Source organism: Macrobrachium nipponense, chromosome 10 (genome assembly GCF_015104395.2).
Source record: "Macrobrachium nipponense isolate FS-2020 chromosome 10, ASM1510439v2, whole genome shotgun sequence".
Taxonomy (NCBI): domain Eukaryota; kingdom Metazoa; phylum Arthropoda; class Malacostraca; order Decapoda; family Palaemonidae; genus Macrobrachium; species Macrobrachium nipponense.
In genome coordinates, this window is record NC_087204.1 from 25,930,106 (window position 1) to 25,948,756 (window position 18,651).

General features: G+C 38.2%; 2 protein-coding genes across 7 annotated transcripts in view; both read left to right on the plus strand.

Moving 5' to 3' along the window:
• Positions 1 to 6,840, plus strand: part of LOC135223493 (uncharacterized) — a 59,178-nt gene extending 52,338 nt beyond the window's left edge. For all 6 annotated transcript variants that reach the window (XM_064261930.1, XM_064261931.1, XM_064261933.1 and 3 more), the window contains one exon: positions 1,826 to 6,840. In XM_064261930.1, coding sequence (XP_064118000.1) covers positions 1,845 to 6,335 — 4,491 coding nt within the window. In that variant the 5' untranslated portion in view covers positions 1,826 to 1,844 and the 3' untranslated portion in view covers positions 6,336 to 6,840. The remainder of the gene's footprint in view (positions 1 to 1,825) is intronic.
• A 4,880-nt stretch (positions 6,841 to 11,720) lies between these two features.
• The window catches only part of LOC135223495 (STING ER exit protein-like), a 40,228-nt gene continuing 33,297 nt past the window's right edge, over positions 11,721 to 18,651 (plus strand). Inside the window, exon 1 of the mRNA XM_064261937.1 lies at positions 11,721 to 11,855. The gene's annotated coding sequence lies outside the window, so the exon portion shown is untranslated. The remainder of the gene's footprint in view (positions 11,856 to 18,651) is intronic.

The window sequence follows — 18,651 nt, forward strand, 5'->3', positions numbered from 1 at the left end:
TTCTTCGCTGCCATATATGGAGCGTAATTCAATTTTAAATTCATCTCATGTCTTTGCCTCTTGAAATGAAACACCTCTAAGGTAGGATCCGGCATCCTCTTTTGCAAAGTCAATGAAGCTTTTAGCTTCCTGTAGCTGTAGGGACGGTAAAGTGATACATTTAGCTTTCAAATGAGCATTCATTGATGAAATCCATGATTCTACCCCTTGAGGCAAAAACCCGTTAATGTGGTCTTGGAAGGGAACAATTGCTGATCTGGTGCTAACTAAAGTTACCACCGGGTTACTGGATGGAGGTGTGGCCATCTTGGTTTTTTATTTTTTTCTATCACTACGATTATTAGCAACCCTATCAAAATATCTGTAGGAATACACACGTCCACTCCGTAAACGCATATGGTATATACACACCTGTGGTCACGGAAATAAAACTAATGTTGTCCCCCAAAATGATAAAGTTAGGCACATAAGATATGATAAAATATTTCAGGAGAACCTCTGAAAAAGAAGGATTTGCATGAAAAACAAAGATAAAAGGCCTGCAGGGACGGTTAACCAAATGATGAAGATAGATTCCTGCAAGAAAAGTGAGATTAAAGGATGTCACGTAACTCACCCGGAAACAGCGATCTCTCGACCTGTGTAGACCGAACACTAAAGTTACACAACGAATGAATAAAGAAGATTTATTTAGCTGGCATATATGGGAGAAACGCATGGTGTTTTCATGACGTCATGGCTCAGCTTGCTTCCGTCCTTGCTTCCGTGTGACACAGTTTGAAGATTCAAGCGGTGTGTTTGTTTGTAGTATGTCTGTTTTCCGTTTCGTTGGTTTGTTGACGATACTCTGCAGACGTCACGTTTGGCGGAAGTTCTCGAAGTTCCACGCTGTCTTTGATGGCCAACTTATGATGAAGAATCCAATATATATCGTATGGCTTATATATTTTAATAAAGATGTGCATATACCAAGGTCGTCTCCGTACGATGAGCTGAGACACGATGGTTAATTGAAGATTTTCCTGTCTTGACATCGTAGAAAGATTCTGATGTATGATAAAGTTTAAGTTCTGCTACTGTTGGTATTCCCACGATTGGTAGTCAGTATAACCACTAGCCAGCATTTGTTAGTGACTCCGTTGTATTTACAAACGAGCCACAGAGTTGTACTTTTGGTTTGCATTAGCAAACTTCAGTTGGTATTTTCTATCTCCATCTCAGTTATGTCTCCGTTGAACTGTTGAAGATATTCACTTAACTTAGTAGTTCTTTCTTACTTCCATCGTGGGTAGAGGGTAAGTAATGGAAACACAATGTATCCAAAATATACTATATTTCCAGATTACATCTTGTTAAGAATGCAGAGAGGTTTCTGAATAGATGTTTGAACTAAGAGGAGTAGAGGAAGTCTGATACAATATGTTTACAAATCATAGGCAAGCAAACCTAATCAAAGATACAGTCATATGAACTAACATACTCAATGAGGTTAAGACACATACGCCTTCTCGTTCTCGTGAGAGCCAAAATGGTTCCCAGGGAAGGTATTGTTGATGTGTTGATGTTCTACATACATTCTGCTGATTAAAGTTCTCACACTCTTGGATTTCGGACAGTCTTTCCTGCATGACCTCCTTGGCCTCTAACCTGACTCATGTTTACATGCATTACTTCTAAAGAATGTTCACACACATTCTATATAATATATTATAAGGGAGGATTTCCACGTTGTACATTGCATGATTGGTGATGCATGATTGTATACAATGCTATATTTCAATTTGTTTGCCATTTTAGGTCTTCAAGAGTTTGTTTTTCTCTTCAGATTACCTCAGCTCATCACGATGGAGGAACAGGTCGTTCTAACGAAGACTTCGTTCGAGATGATGAAGCGTTTATTCAAGGGGAAGCGTATGAAAATACACGAGCTCGAGGAGGATAACGAAAAACTAAGGAAGGCCGTAGAAGAAACGCTTGCGCATCATGCAAAATCGAAAAGAAGTAAAGATTTAATCGAAAATGAAGGATCTGCTTCGTCACCATCTTCTACTCAAGAGCTGCGGCAGCGGCGGTGTTCACAAGAAACTGTGGGCCAAGGAACTTCAGCTCCCTCAATACAGAACCGAATAGGTGTTTCTTACAAACGCACCACACGATGTTCATATTCAACATCTGCCTGCTCTCCATTAGTTTCCTCAGGATATCCAGCAGCAGCAGCAGCAAATGCAGCATGCGTCAATGGGCCGAATTCATCGTTAAACACACCACCAGCCTTTCCGCCATTTCATGAAGTGCACAACACTCCCAGTCAGATTTCGCAGCCGTTACCGAGCTCCCTAGTACAGCAACCCAACCCCGGACTGGTCGTGGGGTATCGAGCATTTACCGAGACGCTTAACAAACCTCCGCCACCATATCAGAATTTTCCGAATTTTCATCGTTCATCAGCATCAGTGTCATTTCACTCAAATCAGACGTTGAGTTATCAGTCGTCAGTGCCTGTGAATAGTTGTCTGTCATCAGTGCCTGTGAATAGTAATCAGTCATCAGTGCCTGTGAACAGTCATCAGCCATCAGTGCCTGCGAACAGTCATCAGCCATCAGTGCCTGGGAACAGTCATCAGCCATCAGTGCCTCCTAATAGTCATCGGTTATCAGTGCCTCCGAATAGTCATCAGCCATCAGTGCCTGTGAATAGTCATCGGTTATCAGTGCCTCCAAATAGTCATCAGCCATCAGTGCCACCGAACAGTCATCAGCCATCAGTGCCTGGGAACAGTCATCAGCCATCACTGCCTCCGAATAGTCATCAGTCATCAGTGCCTGTGAATCGGACTCAGGCAGATTCACAGGTACAGCATCAAACATTCCATGCACTGTTACCGTCACATCATCATCATCCCCACCCATGTTTACCAGTACCCAATCAGTCACATTTTAGAAACTTGCACCATAATCAACCTCAGAATTTTCCTCAAACAGCACAGCAGGGTCCTTCTAGTGTTCTCCATTATCATCAGCAGACGCCTGTGCAAGCACTTCAGAATATGAGCTCTAATGCGCCAGCATACCATCAGCCTGAAGGATTCATGCAACATCAGCATCAAACATATCGTACATCCCAACTTCCACATCCAGGGATCCAGAATGCAAGTCCAAATCAGGCCCAGAAGCACCAGCCACCTAATCATGCCATCCCACGGCAAAGGCTTTATGTCCGACATGATCTGCATTCTGATCAGTCGTTCACAAACAATACTTCACAAAATCAGAGCTCATTTGGTAGAAATCCTGATGTGCTACACAGAACAGTTACAAATCATGGCTATCAGTTGTCTGGGGAACAGAGTCTTCAGCATGCTTCAACAGCTAGCAGGGAAGGATGTTTTAGACCTTTGTGGCAGGCAGCTTCCAAAGAGGCCTCCTTTCCTAATGGAAGTTTTTTACCAGAGAATAATAACTTTAGCAATGTATTGTCACATGACAAAGAGGGAGACACTTGCTGCATAGTTTATGAATCAAAAATTGTAGGCACAAATGAGCCACATGGCCAAAGCCCTTGCACCAAACTTCAGAATAGCAGTAATGCCTATCCAAACACTTTAAGTGGTAATTCCTATCAAACAGATAACCATGGCCAGGCTACTATTACTTCTGAGCCTTTCACTTGTCCAGGGCCCTCGACAGTGAATACTAAGACTGATTCATTGCCCCCAGTCATAACTCCGCCTCTCACACCACCCACTCCAAATTCCTCAAAACCAGTTCAGCTTAATTCAGATGCACAGAGCAATGTTACTTGCAGTCTTTATCCTAATTTAGCGCCTGCACAAAATGTATTTACCCCTCAGCCAGTGCCTTTATCGACTGGAGATCAGCCTCCTTTGAATAATGATTCTTCAAAGGTGCCAGATCAGAGAACTAAACAAAATATAGTGGACATGCCTGATAGTAGTAGAGATTTCCCTTCGATCTCTCTTGGTCCGTATAATTCAGAGTCAGGAAATCTGCCAGTGCCACTGCCTGATATAGATTCTGACAGCATTTCCCAAGGGATCAACAATTCCCCTAAGAACTCGGATCCATCTATATCATCAAAGGAGTTCTGTTTGTCACAGAGTTCTTCATTTATCGCTGAGGCTGAAAATGACGACGAGACCACACAGGTTTCGTTTACATCACAGGCTGTAACAGATACACCTGCTAAAATGACTCTGGTAAAGGATAAAATTTCAAATGGTTCTTCAGAGTCTTGTGGAGACACTCAGCATATAAGGCACAAGGAAAAATTTGACAGGCATCCAGCAATACCTTCTGTGAATAAGAATGCAGCGGTAACTGTTACTTCAGTACCTTCAGTGGCCCTAATGTGTACTGGGAGCAGTGCTCATTTTAATGATCCCGAGTCTGGTACTACAAAGCGGGGGGAGTCCCCTCTCGTGAAAAGTTTGACCGAAGGATCAAACTTTAATTTTCCCAGAGTAAAAACAAATGCGCTCTCTAAAAATCATGAAAAAGGATATCTAGTTTCAGAGATAGGTAAAGCATGCATCCCTAAAAGTCTGACAACAAATTGTTATGTTTGCAGAAAAAAAGATATAAAAGGAAAAGATGTCCTACAGCATTTAATTTTTGGACACCTGAAGTGTAAATTATGTAACTTGCGAATTGAAAGCTGTCTAGCGTTGAGTGATATTGATAAAAAACAACCCCAGTGTGCGGTACCACGCGATAAACCCCATGTTTTTTCTGTTTGGGATCCTAATCCCGTTGACTTTTTGAGTTTTCAGATTTGGCATTTTTCACATAATAGGGCCGAAGGAGCTCCGTCATCCCAAAGAAATACACTTCAAATGCATAACTATTTGAAGATGTTAAGGCCTTTGTGCAATGTGAAGCCTTGGAGCTCAGCGCTTAGAATGTGTTGGCGATATGCAGAGGCCTCTTTGAAGTCAAATCCAGTTCGTTCAAGTGAATCTGATCTTAAAACAAATAATGACCTGCTATCAAGAATCGTGACTGAGTGTGAGATTAGCACGGAGGAAGAGTTAAATAGGGGTACTGTTTCCTCTTCTTCAGAAGGCAACTTAAACAATGCTGGTGATATGAAAGGAAATTCTACAGACTCAATAAAAACAAAGTCGTGCGATATCAGTACCTCAGATAAGGGAGAAATCTGTGGAGGTTCTGTAGATTCTAAAGTCGACTCTGTCAGTACTACATCTATTGTTAGAGAAAGTTCTACAAGCTTAGTAAATTCAAAGCACAGTTCTGCCAGTCCATTGGTTGTGGGAGAAGCCCCTAAAGGCTTGGTCATTCCCGAGTCATGCACCACCAGTTCATCTGTTGCGAGGGAAGGTTCTAAAGAAAAGGTGAAGTCTGAGGCATACTCCACTAACACAATTGATATGACAGAAAGCTGCAAAGCCTCTGTACACGCTAAAGATACGTTTGTTGAAGAGGAAGTAAAGTTCCCAACTTCTATGAAAGGAGAACAAATTGTAGAGGAAGAAACAAACGACGACGAATTCGTTGTCGGAAGCAGGGATGGTGAATTTAAAAGTGTGGACATCATCAAAGCGGCATTCCCAGAAATGAAGGAAACAGAAGGAAGTTGTGCCACTATGAATAATGAATATTTATTGGAAAGTTCTTGCTCATTTGAGTACTTGGACAAAGAAATCGAGTATGTTAATTTGTTGGACGATGTCAGTAGGTCGGAGAGTAATGGTCACAATAGTAAGACATTGTCAGAAGACCTCCCTCGTGATAAAATCAATAAACACATAGAGTCCCAGGGTCAGAATAGTACGTGTATTGATTCTTGCGACAAAAACAGTGATTTTCATAGCAAAAATGATATACGTGTTGATTCTCGAACCAAGTGTGATAGAAATAGCGATTCTCAGGAAGTAACAAAGAATGAGAAAGGCAAGCAAAGTGACTTCCAAGTAGCTACTCTGAATGCTACTTCCGAGGGAGGTTCATCTCCCTGTGATCTCCCTACTTTAAACGACGTACCTCCTCCTCCTCAAGAAGCAAGCAATCTTCACTGTGGTGCAAATTACCTCATTATCAAACCCCAGAAAGATAGAAAAACCGCAAAGTACCCAGAGGAGTGTCCCATGTGTTATACAGTGTTGTGTCCTTCGAGAATTCGTGTAAATTTAGAAATTTTTCGCTTGACTATATGTTGCATAGGCTGTGGTCTGCTCATCATTATTGAATTTGATCAATGCAATGAGCCATGCAAGAGTGAAAAAACTATTAAACGCCCCGGTCCAAAGAGTAAGACTGGTACGGGTTCTGCCAAAAAACCGAACCTTACAAACTAAAACTGGATATTGCTAGTGAAATAAGCAAATAAGTGTTTTTGTGATACATAGCCTTAAGTTTATTTTGGGAGCACCTCAAAGATACGACTAACTTGCATTATTATTTGTAGAATGTACAGTAGTATTCTTGTATTTGTATACTATATCAAAGGATATGAAAAAGAAAAAGTATCAGTCAAGTAAAGATGGGGCCATGGAGGTAAAGAATGTGAAAAAGATTGAGAGGTTTTCTCAGTGGGTGTAGACAAGAATGACCGAGGTGATTTATTTAATCACCTGAGTTCACAAGTAAGGATCTGAGCTATTGTGTGTTCTCAGTAATTAATATGAATTTTCAAATAACGTTCTAATAAGTGGCCCAACGATACGCTTAGTTGAAGTAAAAAAAAAATGTTTATGAAAAAGATTACCTTTAATACCTATTATTTTTAAGGAAACACATTTCATATTTTTATATGTAAAAAATTATTGTACATTAGTTTAAAAGTAAAGAATGTTTTGTCTCTTTGTTTTTTTCATGCAATTACCTTTCCTAAGCATGCCAAGCTCGTGTGGCTTGGAGCCATCTGCAAAGTAATTTTAAATTGACGACGGGGCTGGGAAGAACAAATATTTTTGGTGAAAACAAATTAAGTTATATGGAACTAGATTAGCTTTCTCTGTCTTTCTTTAATATCAGGAGGTCCTAGAGCTTGGTATCTGGCCTAGACCTTGTATATTATTCAAATCCTTCGGACAGCCGTATGAGAGCTGAAAGTTAGCTCGGCAGTTTGGTTAAACTACATTAATAATAAAATGATAATGTAAACCCAAGGCGGCTCCAAATGAAAATCAGCCTGTAGAAAGATGAAAACTCTTATGTTTGTCGTTATTGTACATTTTATGCAAAGAACATTATAAACTCGCTTTACATACGTCTACGCCTCAAGGCAACATTGAGAACTGGAAAAATAAATTTGCCAGATAACTACCCAACAGTTCTAGATGAAAGTCAGCACACGAAGACCACATGGCCAACATACTCCAAACAAAAAAGAAGACTAAAAGTTAAAATACTTGACAGTAATGGCTTCATCACGAAACATTTTCGCAAGATACCAACTTTTTGAGAAACCTACATCGTAATAATATACCCAGCAGTATTACACCCAATTCTTAAAAGTTACTGACGCTTAAAACCGCACCATTTACATGTAAATTAGGAAAACGACGAAAAGTATTCGGTTTTTAAGAAGCGTATTACCAAAAAAATAAATTTAGTTTCTGACTTGTTCGCGTTGGAAATAATTTTCAGTGCAAAATTCCAACACTATGCAACTGAAAAGTTTACACCCATTTGCTAATTTTGCCATAAAATCAATTTATAGCAATTCATCGACTATGTTGCCCAAAGAATTAAGCAGGTGTCAAGATTGTATCAAAATTAAGCAGGTGTCAAGAATGTATAGTAGTAGTAATAGTAGTGGGTGGGATATTCCTTTGAAACGGCTCCCTTGCTTCTTTTATTCCTCCTTCGTTTGTGTTTGCTTGAGCTTCTTCTCTCTGAAATACCACATTTCTTTTATAAAATCTTTCCTATTCTCCACTTCCTCCCTCATTAGTACTACCAATAAGATTATATTTGCTACTAATTCCTCTTTATTTTCTTGATATGGTTGCTGCATAAAGCTATGTCTATTTCTAATTTCATTGTATGCTGGACAGTAAAGTAAGAAATGTTCTAAATTTTCATTTTTTTCCTCACAGTATAAACATTTTGTATATTCTCCTTTTATCCTATTTCTATCATTTAATCCTAGTATACCTAGTCTGGCCCTACTGATCAGCATTGTTTTTTCAGTGTTATCATACCAGATTTCTTCTCTTATGTTTTCTTTATATTTTCTGTAGATTCTTAATGTTGACTTTTCATTCATTCTTTCTGCCATATTTTTCTGTCCCCAATTGTTTATTATTTCTCTTAACTGTTTGTCTTTAACTGCTTCAATTTTACTTAAGTTTATGTTTAGTTCTTTCATATACTCTTTTGCTTGCATTATCCAGGGTTTTTTTTTGTTTTCATACTGATCCATTGTTATCTCATATAGGAGCCTATTTCCACCATTCTTCAGTGTATGTTTCAGGTAGAAAAGTTTATTCTTGATATCTCTAGATTGGCAGGAAGAGGCCCCTATTTCAGATCTTAACGCACAACTTGCTGTGTAACTTGGCGCTTTCAATATTGCTCTGTATACTTTATTATCTATCTTCTGCAATTCATTTATTGTTTTCCTGTCAAGTTTCATGACTTCCATTGCATACATGAATGAAGGCATCGCTAGTCCTTTCCAGTACAATTTTCCTATTTTTAGTACCATGCTACAGCTTTTATTGATGACTGCATTAGCCATATTTGCCATCTGCTTTGCTTTAATTTGGGCCCTTTTTATCTGTTCTCTGAAGCAGTCTTTCATGTTGTTGATTGTTACTCCTAGGTATTTAATATTCTTAACTATTTTTATTCCTTCTATGTGCTCCATATTCTCCACATCATCGATACTGTACCAGTCGTTATATATTAGTATGTTACTCTTGTCCTTGTTTATGTTTAGGCCACATTCACCTGCGATTTCCATAAGGGTTTTTATTGATTTTGTTATTTCTTCTAGTGTGTGCCCTAGTATTAACCCGTCGTCTGCATATAGTAGTGCCACTATCCTTATTACTTCATTTCTGAAACCTGTTGTATTTTCTAATTTTTCTATTATCAGGTACGTTATTAATAGAAAGAATATGGTTGAGCCATTGCATCCCTGTCCCTTATTCCATTAGTTACATTTAGTTCTTTTTATTCTATATTGTTAAGGCATAGGCTTGTTACATCATTTGTATATATCTTTGCAACTGTATTTATTACTTCTGCATGTAGTCTGTATTTCATCATGACCTCAATGAGCTTTTTCCTATTAACTGAGTCAAATGCTTTTTGGAAGTCTATTGATACTACAAATAATGGGTCCTTTCTTCTGTAAGTTTCTTGTATGCAGTATTGTAAGATATATAAATTATCGATTCCTCTCCTTTGTGCGGTAAAGCCGGATTGCAGTTCATTCATTTTTCCTATATTTCTAATATGTTTTTCTATTTTGGTTCTCAGGATCCCCATGAAGATTTTATATGATGCATTTGTTAGAGCAATTGGCCTTAGATCTTTGACTGTGGGGTTTTGTTTTTTGGGCGTGAGTGTTGTTTTTGACTTAAACCAGCTTTTCTGCGTTTTCCTGCCCTTCAGTATTTCATTTAAACATTCTGCCAATTCTTTTTGAAGGTTGTTACTTTGTAAGAGTAATTTGAACAGTACTGGCTTCATTCCATCTGGTCCTGGTGCTTTTTTTTGTCTTCATTTTCTCAAGTTGATTTTTTACATCTTCTTCTGTTATGTTGATTTCTTCCATGGGTCTAATCTCTGTCTCTGTTGGGTCATACACTCCATGCATATGTTCTCTTAAAGATATATGGCATTTCATCTGCTGTCCTAATCTTTTCACTATTGCTTCCATGTCATGTTTTTACTGTTCTTTCTTGCTTTCATTCCATATCTCTCCTATTTTGTTTTCTTCTTTTTGGTATATAGTTTCCCAGAATTTTACCAGCTCTTTCCCTAGGGTTTCGTCCTTCATCTCTTGCTTATTTTCATCGAATATTCTTATCCATTCTTTTTCTGATGTGGTCTTTCCTCTCAGCATGTCTATATATTCCCAGATTTTCCTGTGTCTGTTTTTATCATTCATTATCTCATTTCTAATCTTTTCTTCATATTCTTCATATGCTTTCTTTATTATTATCTGTACTTTTTGTTTTTGTTTAAGATATGCTTCTTCATAGTATCTTCTTTCTTCTATACTTGTGGCTTTCCTTTTTAATTTGTTATATACCCTTCTTTGGCTTATTTCTTTCTTTGTTTCTTTGGTGACCCATACTGGTTCTATTTCTTCTTGCTTTTCTGTCTTCAACCTTCTTTTGATTATCTTCTCTAAGTTATTTGTTTTTGCTTCACTCATTGTTTCTTCCAACTGGGTTAGATCTCCTTTTCTGTCTTGTTGGCTTACTTTATACTCTATATCAAGGTATTTCCTGGTAGACTCTTCTGTAACTTTCAAATATTTGATTTCTTTTGTTTCATTTCTGAATGTTTTCCTTACTTTAGTGTTCATTTTGAATTGGACCTTTATGAGGTGATGGTCTGATAGATCATATTCATATTTTCCCTCATCTATCTCCATACATTCATATTTTTTATACATATTTTGGTTGACTAGGGCAAAGTCTATGGCACTGTTCTGATCTCCTCTACTCCAGGTTATCTCTCCTTTGCAGCTGGGATCTCCATTTAATAGCGTTAAATCATATTTTTCCATCAAGTCCATAACATATTTTCCCTTTTGGTCAAGTTCTTGTGTCCCTAGGAAACCTAAATGCCCATTGAAATCCCCAAGGACTATCATAGGCAGGTCTGTGGATTTTTCTATGGCTACATGTAAGGCGCTTATTATTCGTTTATTTCTTTCTTTATCACTAGTTGACATGTAGACCAGAATTATGTAGAATATTGTTGTTCTATAATTAACCTTTACTATAAGAATGTCTTTGTGTTCCGACTTTTCTTTTTCTATCTGGATCTCTCCTTTGGTTCTGTACATTATTAGTAGGCCTCCTCCTTTGGTGTCATCTTCATCTCTCATTGAGTCTACCACTCTGATGCTTGTTGGGAATAGTAATTTTTGCTGTTTAAGGTGTGTTTCTGTTATGCACAAAATTGTGTTTTCTTTTGTTATCTCTACTAGCTCGATTATTTTTGCTTTTGTCAGTCCTTGGGTGTTTATAAGCTTTATTTCAAGATTTCTTGATATATCTTCTGTCTTGCTCCCTATTTTTTCGCTTTCTCTATTTACAAAATTGCTTCTACCATCTAACCCTTTATCTATCTTTTGCAAACCACTTTTTTCTTCTAGGTCTAATAGTCTAAGATTGTTACTAAAGTTACTTCCTACACCTACCTGCCCTAAACTAATTTCCCTTCTACTTCCTCCCTCAGAGCTCTTAACATTACTACTAGATATTCTATTTTCTCCTAAATCTAATTTATTTACACTCCTAAAAATATTATTACTCCCTATCTCTAAATTATTTACAATTCTATCTACTTTACATTTTCCTACCTCTGACTCATATACACTTCTAACAATTCTTTTGTTTCTATCTATATTCCTCTGGACTTCCTTTTTAGAGCATTCTAGTCGTCTGAAAGTTTTCTCTTTTCTTCAGCTCTCCCTTACTTATGAACCCTCCTTCCACTCAGAAGTAAAATCTAATGAACAAAATGATGAAGAAGATCCATTGTATGACGTCATAGTAAACAAACCCTTCCTTTGCTTGCGGTCCGCACTCCGCAGTTGTAGACTCAGGCTATTCAATGGTTGTGGAATTGTGGTATACAAGTCGGGAAGTTTGGATCTATATTACAAATCAGTGAGGTGGAAGGTAACGCTATTTAATAACTGCATGCTGAGTTTATTTCTTGATATTTTCTCAAAGCCAAGGTCTTGGATGGGTAAAACTTAAAGAGTTTAGATGCGCTGCCTTGTTCCCCTTACTCTCATACCAGGACAGGTTACCGCCTTTTTGTGTGGGTTCAGGGCGCCCCCCCACCCCCAGGTCAGGGCACGTCTTCCTAAGTGAAGTTTTAGTAGGTACCGGATGCCGCGAAACTAAACTCGTTTTACCGGTAAAATTCATATTCTGATGTAGGTAGCTAGGGTAAACAACCGCATGGCCTGGATCAACTCACCGACGATCACGGCATGCCACCCTCCGAAAAAGTACTTAGGGTAGATCACCACGGCAGGCCAACCCTCATCACGGTGGACGGGTCTTATTCACTCGATATTTAATTGGTGAAACAAGAATACAATTGCAACTCTAAGCATACCATTTAAAAGACTGAAGTTTCGTCAACATAATGTGATATAGCTATGAAAGCCCCACACGAACTAAAATAAGCATATGAGCTCTTCGTAAAATATGTTTTCAAGGCAGTTTTGAAATCCAATATGGCGGCTACGTTTTTCATGGAAGGTTCTGATCAGTGATGGCCACCATCTTTCCCCAGCCTTCCCAGCACTCATTTGAACAATGTTAGCGTATATAGCTATGTAACGTTTATTGATCTTACTCAAGATTGCAGTTGTAATCAGCACAATAAAACAACATTTTGTTGCCTATATTAGTGAAAGTATGAAACTTGTTATTCCCGGGGTTATGGTTTGAACTGAATTCATTCTTACCTTGTAATCGGTGGTTTTTATCCTTACTGCCATCACAACTGAAACTCCACAGTGCTTATTTGATTGTTATTATACACATTTTGGTCTCAGTTCACTCCACATTGCAATTTAAACCCGTTGCTGTTTCTGGTTTCTAAGCGCGCACGCGCCATAAACACGCGCGCGCGCCATAAACACAGTTATGAACAGCAGACGACGACAGACAACGAAACTGCAAAGTTTTATTCCCTAAACTGTTTACTTTACTCGTTATTTAGTTTAAATTTACTTTGTTATTTAAAAATTTTGATTTAATTCATGTATATTATCCCTTTTTTGCAACAAAATTACCCCGAAAAATTACAGATATTTCTAAAGTAGATAAAATCAAATGTTTCTAACGTTTTCGAACATCTGGCTGCCGAAAACCATAGAGGAACGAATACGGAAAAGTGCATAGAGGAACGACTACGGAGAAGTGAATTATATACATGTTTTTTTTTTGTTTTTTTTGCTTTTTTGTTTTTGCTAGCACTTTTCATTGATTTCAGTCTTTATTAGTATTTTGAATTTCTTTAATAATCGTATGCCAGAAATAAATGTAACCTTTAATGTTTGCATGCTTTAATGTTTGCATGCTAAGAATGGCAAAATCATCGTTGCCACATTAGTGGAGGCTTCACACATACGCCGTTCCATTATTATAAACTGTTTCCATGAATTCTAGTTGTCATAGTAATGCAATAATGATAAAATTGCTTTAATATTTATGTATATATACTTCCAATACATAGCCTAATTTCACCAATTTCAACGTTTTGTGTGTAGTCTTATACCCAGTTTGGAGGGTTAACACATACCGAATGGCAACAGAGAGAGAGAGAGAGAGAGAGAGAGAAAGGAGGCGGAGGCGGAGGAACGAAGAAGAAAAGGGATGGCGGTGGAGGGGGGGGGGGGGGGATGGGGAGAGGGTAGGTGGAGCTTTATTACGAGTGTTGCTTATCCATTCTGCATAATGGAGTTTTTGTCTCTTGGTACAAGGACAAGTGTCGTTATTCTTTACGATTAGTGATTCACGATACCCTTATAAATTACGGCACTGGGTGTAATGCACTATAGCAAAATCTCGTTCTGTTACGAGTGTTCGTTACAGAAATAGGTATTGCCCAAAAACCTGCTTGCACTGTCTCTGAAACCCATAGTAGACATGCTGCTTAGTTGTCAATCAAGTTTTTATAACCAAGTATTTTTTACAAGCTAGCTATTGAATAAATTTGTATTTTTCTCAGTCAAAACATATGCCCCTCAATGCTAACTTTCTCTTTTAACGACTTTCTGGTCATTGCAAATTCGGCCCCATAATTTCTTATGGTGCGAAAACAGACAGAGGCCCATGGACCGAAAACGATTGCGTCACACTACGGCGATAATCCAGCAGTAAAACATCTTCATATATCCAAAAAGTAAATAATAAAGATATATGCGCATTACGATTATAACAATTACATGTATAGCTGATAACAATCTGCATGAATAACTGGTAAACTGTTCTGCAATGACAGTTGAGTATAGCAATTATTTACAATAGGTACGAAAGTCAAGATGTCGTGACGTCATAATACAGAACTTAAAAGAACGTTCTAATTCAGAAAAATAATTACTTAAATTTGAGTCAGAGTCGAGTTACTTTTTCAATAACGAATATTTTCAAATTAATCATCATAAATATGTAAAATATTGATGATTTTACTACTTATTTTTAAAAATTAGCTAAGAGCACGCTTCTCGTCATCTTCTACCAAAACAGCTGTTTACTCCTGGCTTGCTTGTTGGTGAGAAATCGTGTTTCGATTGTTGTGATGAAAGTGCTCCAGCGTCTGTGGGCACAAGTGGTGTGCGGATTTATCACAGGAAATGGTTAGTTTATTGACACAAGCTACTCCGTAAACATCGAGATGGCGTCAATCTTCTAAATACCTCGAGTTGTAAGTAAAAATGTTGAACGCGTTTTGGTGAGATTTGCACTACGTTTGAGACCGTTTTCAGTACCCTCTGTTTAAATATTAAAATTTGGCCTTAATTTCTAACTTTGGAGAAAATACTTACTTCGAAAGGAGAGTAGAGGTCTTTAGCTCCGTTTCTCACCAACAACAAGTCGCGACTGATGCCCATCTCGGGTGTCAGGACGCGTTATAATGTACTTTTTTGGAGGGTGGCAAGCGTTGAATGTAGGTGGCCTGGTTGGCCTGCCGTGGTGATCTACCCTATAACGCGTCCTGACACCGGAGATGGGCATCAGTTGCGACTTGTTGTTGGTGAGAGACAGAGCTAAAGACCTCTACTCTCCTCTCGAAGTAAGTATTTTCTCCAAAGTTAGAAATTAAGGTTATATTTTAAGCATTAAACAGAGGGTAGTGAAAAGGGTGGCCAACAGTGCAAACTTCACCAAAACGCTTTCAAAATTTTTACTTATGTGTAAATATCTTAGAAGATTGACGCCATCTCGATGTTTGCGGAGTCGCTTGTGTCAACAAACTTCTTATTTCCTGTGATAAATCCGCACACCTCTTAGGGTAAAAAAACTGCATGGTACAGGGGTGGACCATGTACGATCAATGTGTACAACCCCGGAAAACAAGTGCATTAAACGCGCTCCTGACATCGGAGATGGGCATCAGACGCGACTTGTTGTTGGTGAGAAACGGAGCTAAAGACCTCTACTCCGGTGTCAGGACGCGTTATAATGTACTTTTCTTGGGGTTGTACACATTGATCGTACATGGTCCACCCCTGTACCATGCGGTTTTTTACCCTATACCCATAGACGCTGGGGCACTTTCATCACAACAATCGGAAAACGGTCCCTTGCCACAACGTTTTTAATGAAACTACAGTTTTGGTAGAAGAAGACGACGAAGCGTGCACTAGATAATTATTTAGATAAATAGTAAAACATCAATATTTTACATATTTATGATGATTAATTTGAAAATATTCGTTATTGAAAAAGTAACTATTTCTGACTCAAATTTAAGTATATGATTATTTTTCTGAATTAGAAAGTTTTTTTAAGTCCTGTATTATGACGTCACGACATCTCGACTTTCGTACCTATTGTAGATGAATTGCTATACTCAACTTTTTTGCAGAACAGTTTACCAGTTATTCATGCAGATTGTTATCAGCTATTCATGTAATTGTTATAATCGTAATGCGCATATATATCTTTATTATTTACTTTTTGGATATGTGAAGATGTTTTACTGCCGGATTACCGCCGTAGTGTGACGCAATCGCTTTCGGTCCCTGGGCCTCGGTCAGTTTTCCCACCATAAGAAATTAATGGGGCCGAATTTGCAATGACCAGAAAGTCCTTAAAAGAGGAAAGTTAGTATTAAGGAGCATATGTTTTGATTGAAAAAAATACAAATTTATACAATAGCTAGCTTGTAAAAAATAGTACTTGATTAAAAAAAACTTGATTAACAACTAAGCAGCATACCTACTATGGGTTTCAGAGACAGTGCAAGCATGTTTTTTGGCAATATTTCTGTAATGAGCACTCCTATCAGAACGAGATTTTGCTATATAGTGCATTACACCCAGTGCCGTAATTTATAAGGGTATCGTGAATCCCTAATCTAAAGAATAACGACACTTGTCCTTGTACCAAGAGACAAAAACTCCATTATCTAGAAATGGATACGAACACAGGAGTAAAAAGCTCCACCTACCCTCTCCCCCCCACCTCCACCGCCACCCCTGTCCTTCCTTCCATCACCTTCCCTTCTCTCTCTCACAAAACGTGAAAATTGGTGAAATTAGCCTATGTATTGGGAGTATATATACATAAATATTAAAGCAATTTTATTATTATTGCATTACTATGACAACTAGAATTCATGGAAACAGATTATAATAATGCATTGGCGTATGTGTGAAGCTCCACTAATGCGGCAACGATGATATTGCCATTCTTAGCATGCAAACATTAAAGGTTACATTTATTTGTGGCATACAGTTATTAAAAAAAATCAAAATATTAATACAGACTAATAAGTGCTAACAAAGAGAGAAAAAAAAATTATAATCCGCTATCCGTCGTCTGCTCCGCGATGGTTTTCGGCAGCCAGATGTACGACAAGGTTAGAAACATTGGATTATATCTACCTTGGAAATATCTGTAATTTTTCAGGGCAATTTGGTTGCAAAACAGGGACGCTAGACATGAATTAAATAAACATTTTGAAGTTACAAAGTAAAGTTAAACTAAATAATGAGTAAAGTAAACAATGAAGGGAATAAAGCTTTGCACCTCGCTGCTCGTAACTGTGTTTGTGGAGTGAGCGCTTTGGAACCAGGAACAGCAACGTGGTTCAAGTGCAATTTGGAGTGGATTAAGACCAATAATGTGTATAATTACAATCAAATAAGCACTGTGGAGTTTCAGTTGTGATGGCAGTAAGGATAAAACCACCGATTACAAGGTAAAAATGAATTCATTTCAAACCATGACCCCGGGAATAAAAAGTTTCATACTTTCACTAATATAGGCAACAAAATGTTGTTTTATTGTGCTGATTACAACTGCAAACTTGTGTAAGATCAATAAACATTAGATATATGCGCTAACATTGTTCAAATGAGTGCTGGGAAGGCTGGGAAAGATGGTGGATTGTCCGTGATTAGACCGGCCAGCCTGATGATAGCCGCCATATTGGATTTCAAAACTGCCTTGAAAACATATTTTACGAAGAGCATCACATGCTTATTTCAGTTTGTATGGGCTTTCATATATCACATTATGTTGACAAACTTCAATCTTTTGAATGGTATACTTAAAGTTTTAATTGTATTCTTGTTTCACCAATTAAGTATCGAGTGAATAAGACCCGGCCAGTGTGATGACGATGGATCGTCCGTGATTGTTTACCCTAGATCTACCCAGTAGCTAAATTGGAATTGATCATAGGCCTGTTATCTTAACTAGGCTAGGCTATTGGTAGGATTTAGCCCTTAAAGATACACCAGGCCCAATGGCATGAGCATAGTGTCCGTTACCAAACTTTTACAGGCATGAATGGGGAAATAAACAAAAGCGCTGTAAATAGGCCATTCAAGGGTATTAATTTATATTAATAGACCTACCACAACTCTGTAGTATTGGAGTGTTTGTGCTATGCTTCTAAGCTTCCTGCATATGGTTAACATGAAAGGAGCTGATGTTGGATAAATGTCTGGGCCGCAAACATTCAGTCACTGAAAGTTCACATTTTCACTTGATCTTCAGGGTAAATGACAGAGCGGCTTGAAAAAGTACTTAAATCGGTATTTCTATATAAGCATTCCGCATCGTTCATCCCCGCGAAGATGAAAGCCACCAGGAATTAGGGCGTCAAATGTATTTCGCCATGTTTAGTACGAGCCCTTGGGGGTTAATTACAGACTTCTGAATAAATATTACTTTAAATTCTTGTTCAGGAGGTAAAACTGCATAGAAAAACCTGTAACTGCCATAGTCTAGGCCGCCGCAGAATAGTAATATAGATCTACCCTTGAATCCTCTGCCTCCCATGAGCATCAGTCAAGAGTTGTGGCCCAACCAGGCAACACATTGAGACTTCTACTCTCTCGAAGTAAGTTTTCTCCTAAATTACGAAATGAAGGCATAATTTCCGATTAAACAGAGGTTAACAAAGGTCTAGCCATGTGCAGTGCTAACATTCTGTCATGACGCTCTTGATATTTTTACTTAAAAACTCCTTAAATGTAGACAATGGACGCCATCACGATGTTTGCTGAGTCACTTCAGTAAAACTGCCCATTTCCTGTGCTAATTCCGCAAAACATTTGTACCCATAGATGCTGGTACAGTTTCCAACAATGGTGAAAGTTGACGCTATTCGAGATGTGACCTGGAGAAACCTCGAATTTTCGGGGGTGCCAGTATACTAGATACCTAGTACTTATCTTTACATGATTGAAAGTGAAGATTTTGAATACTTAGAATGAGA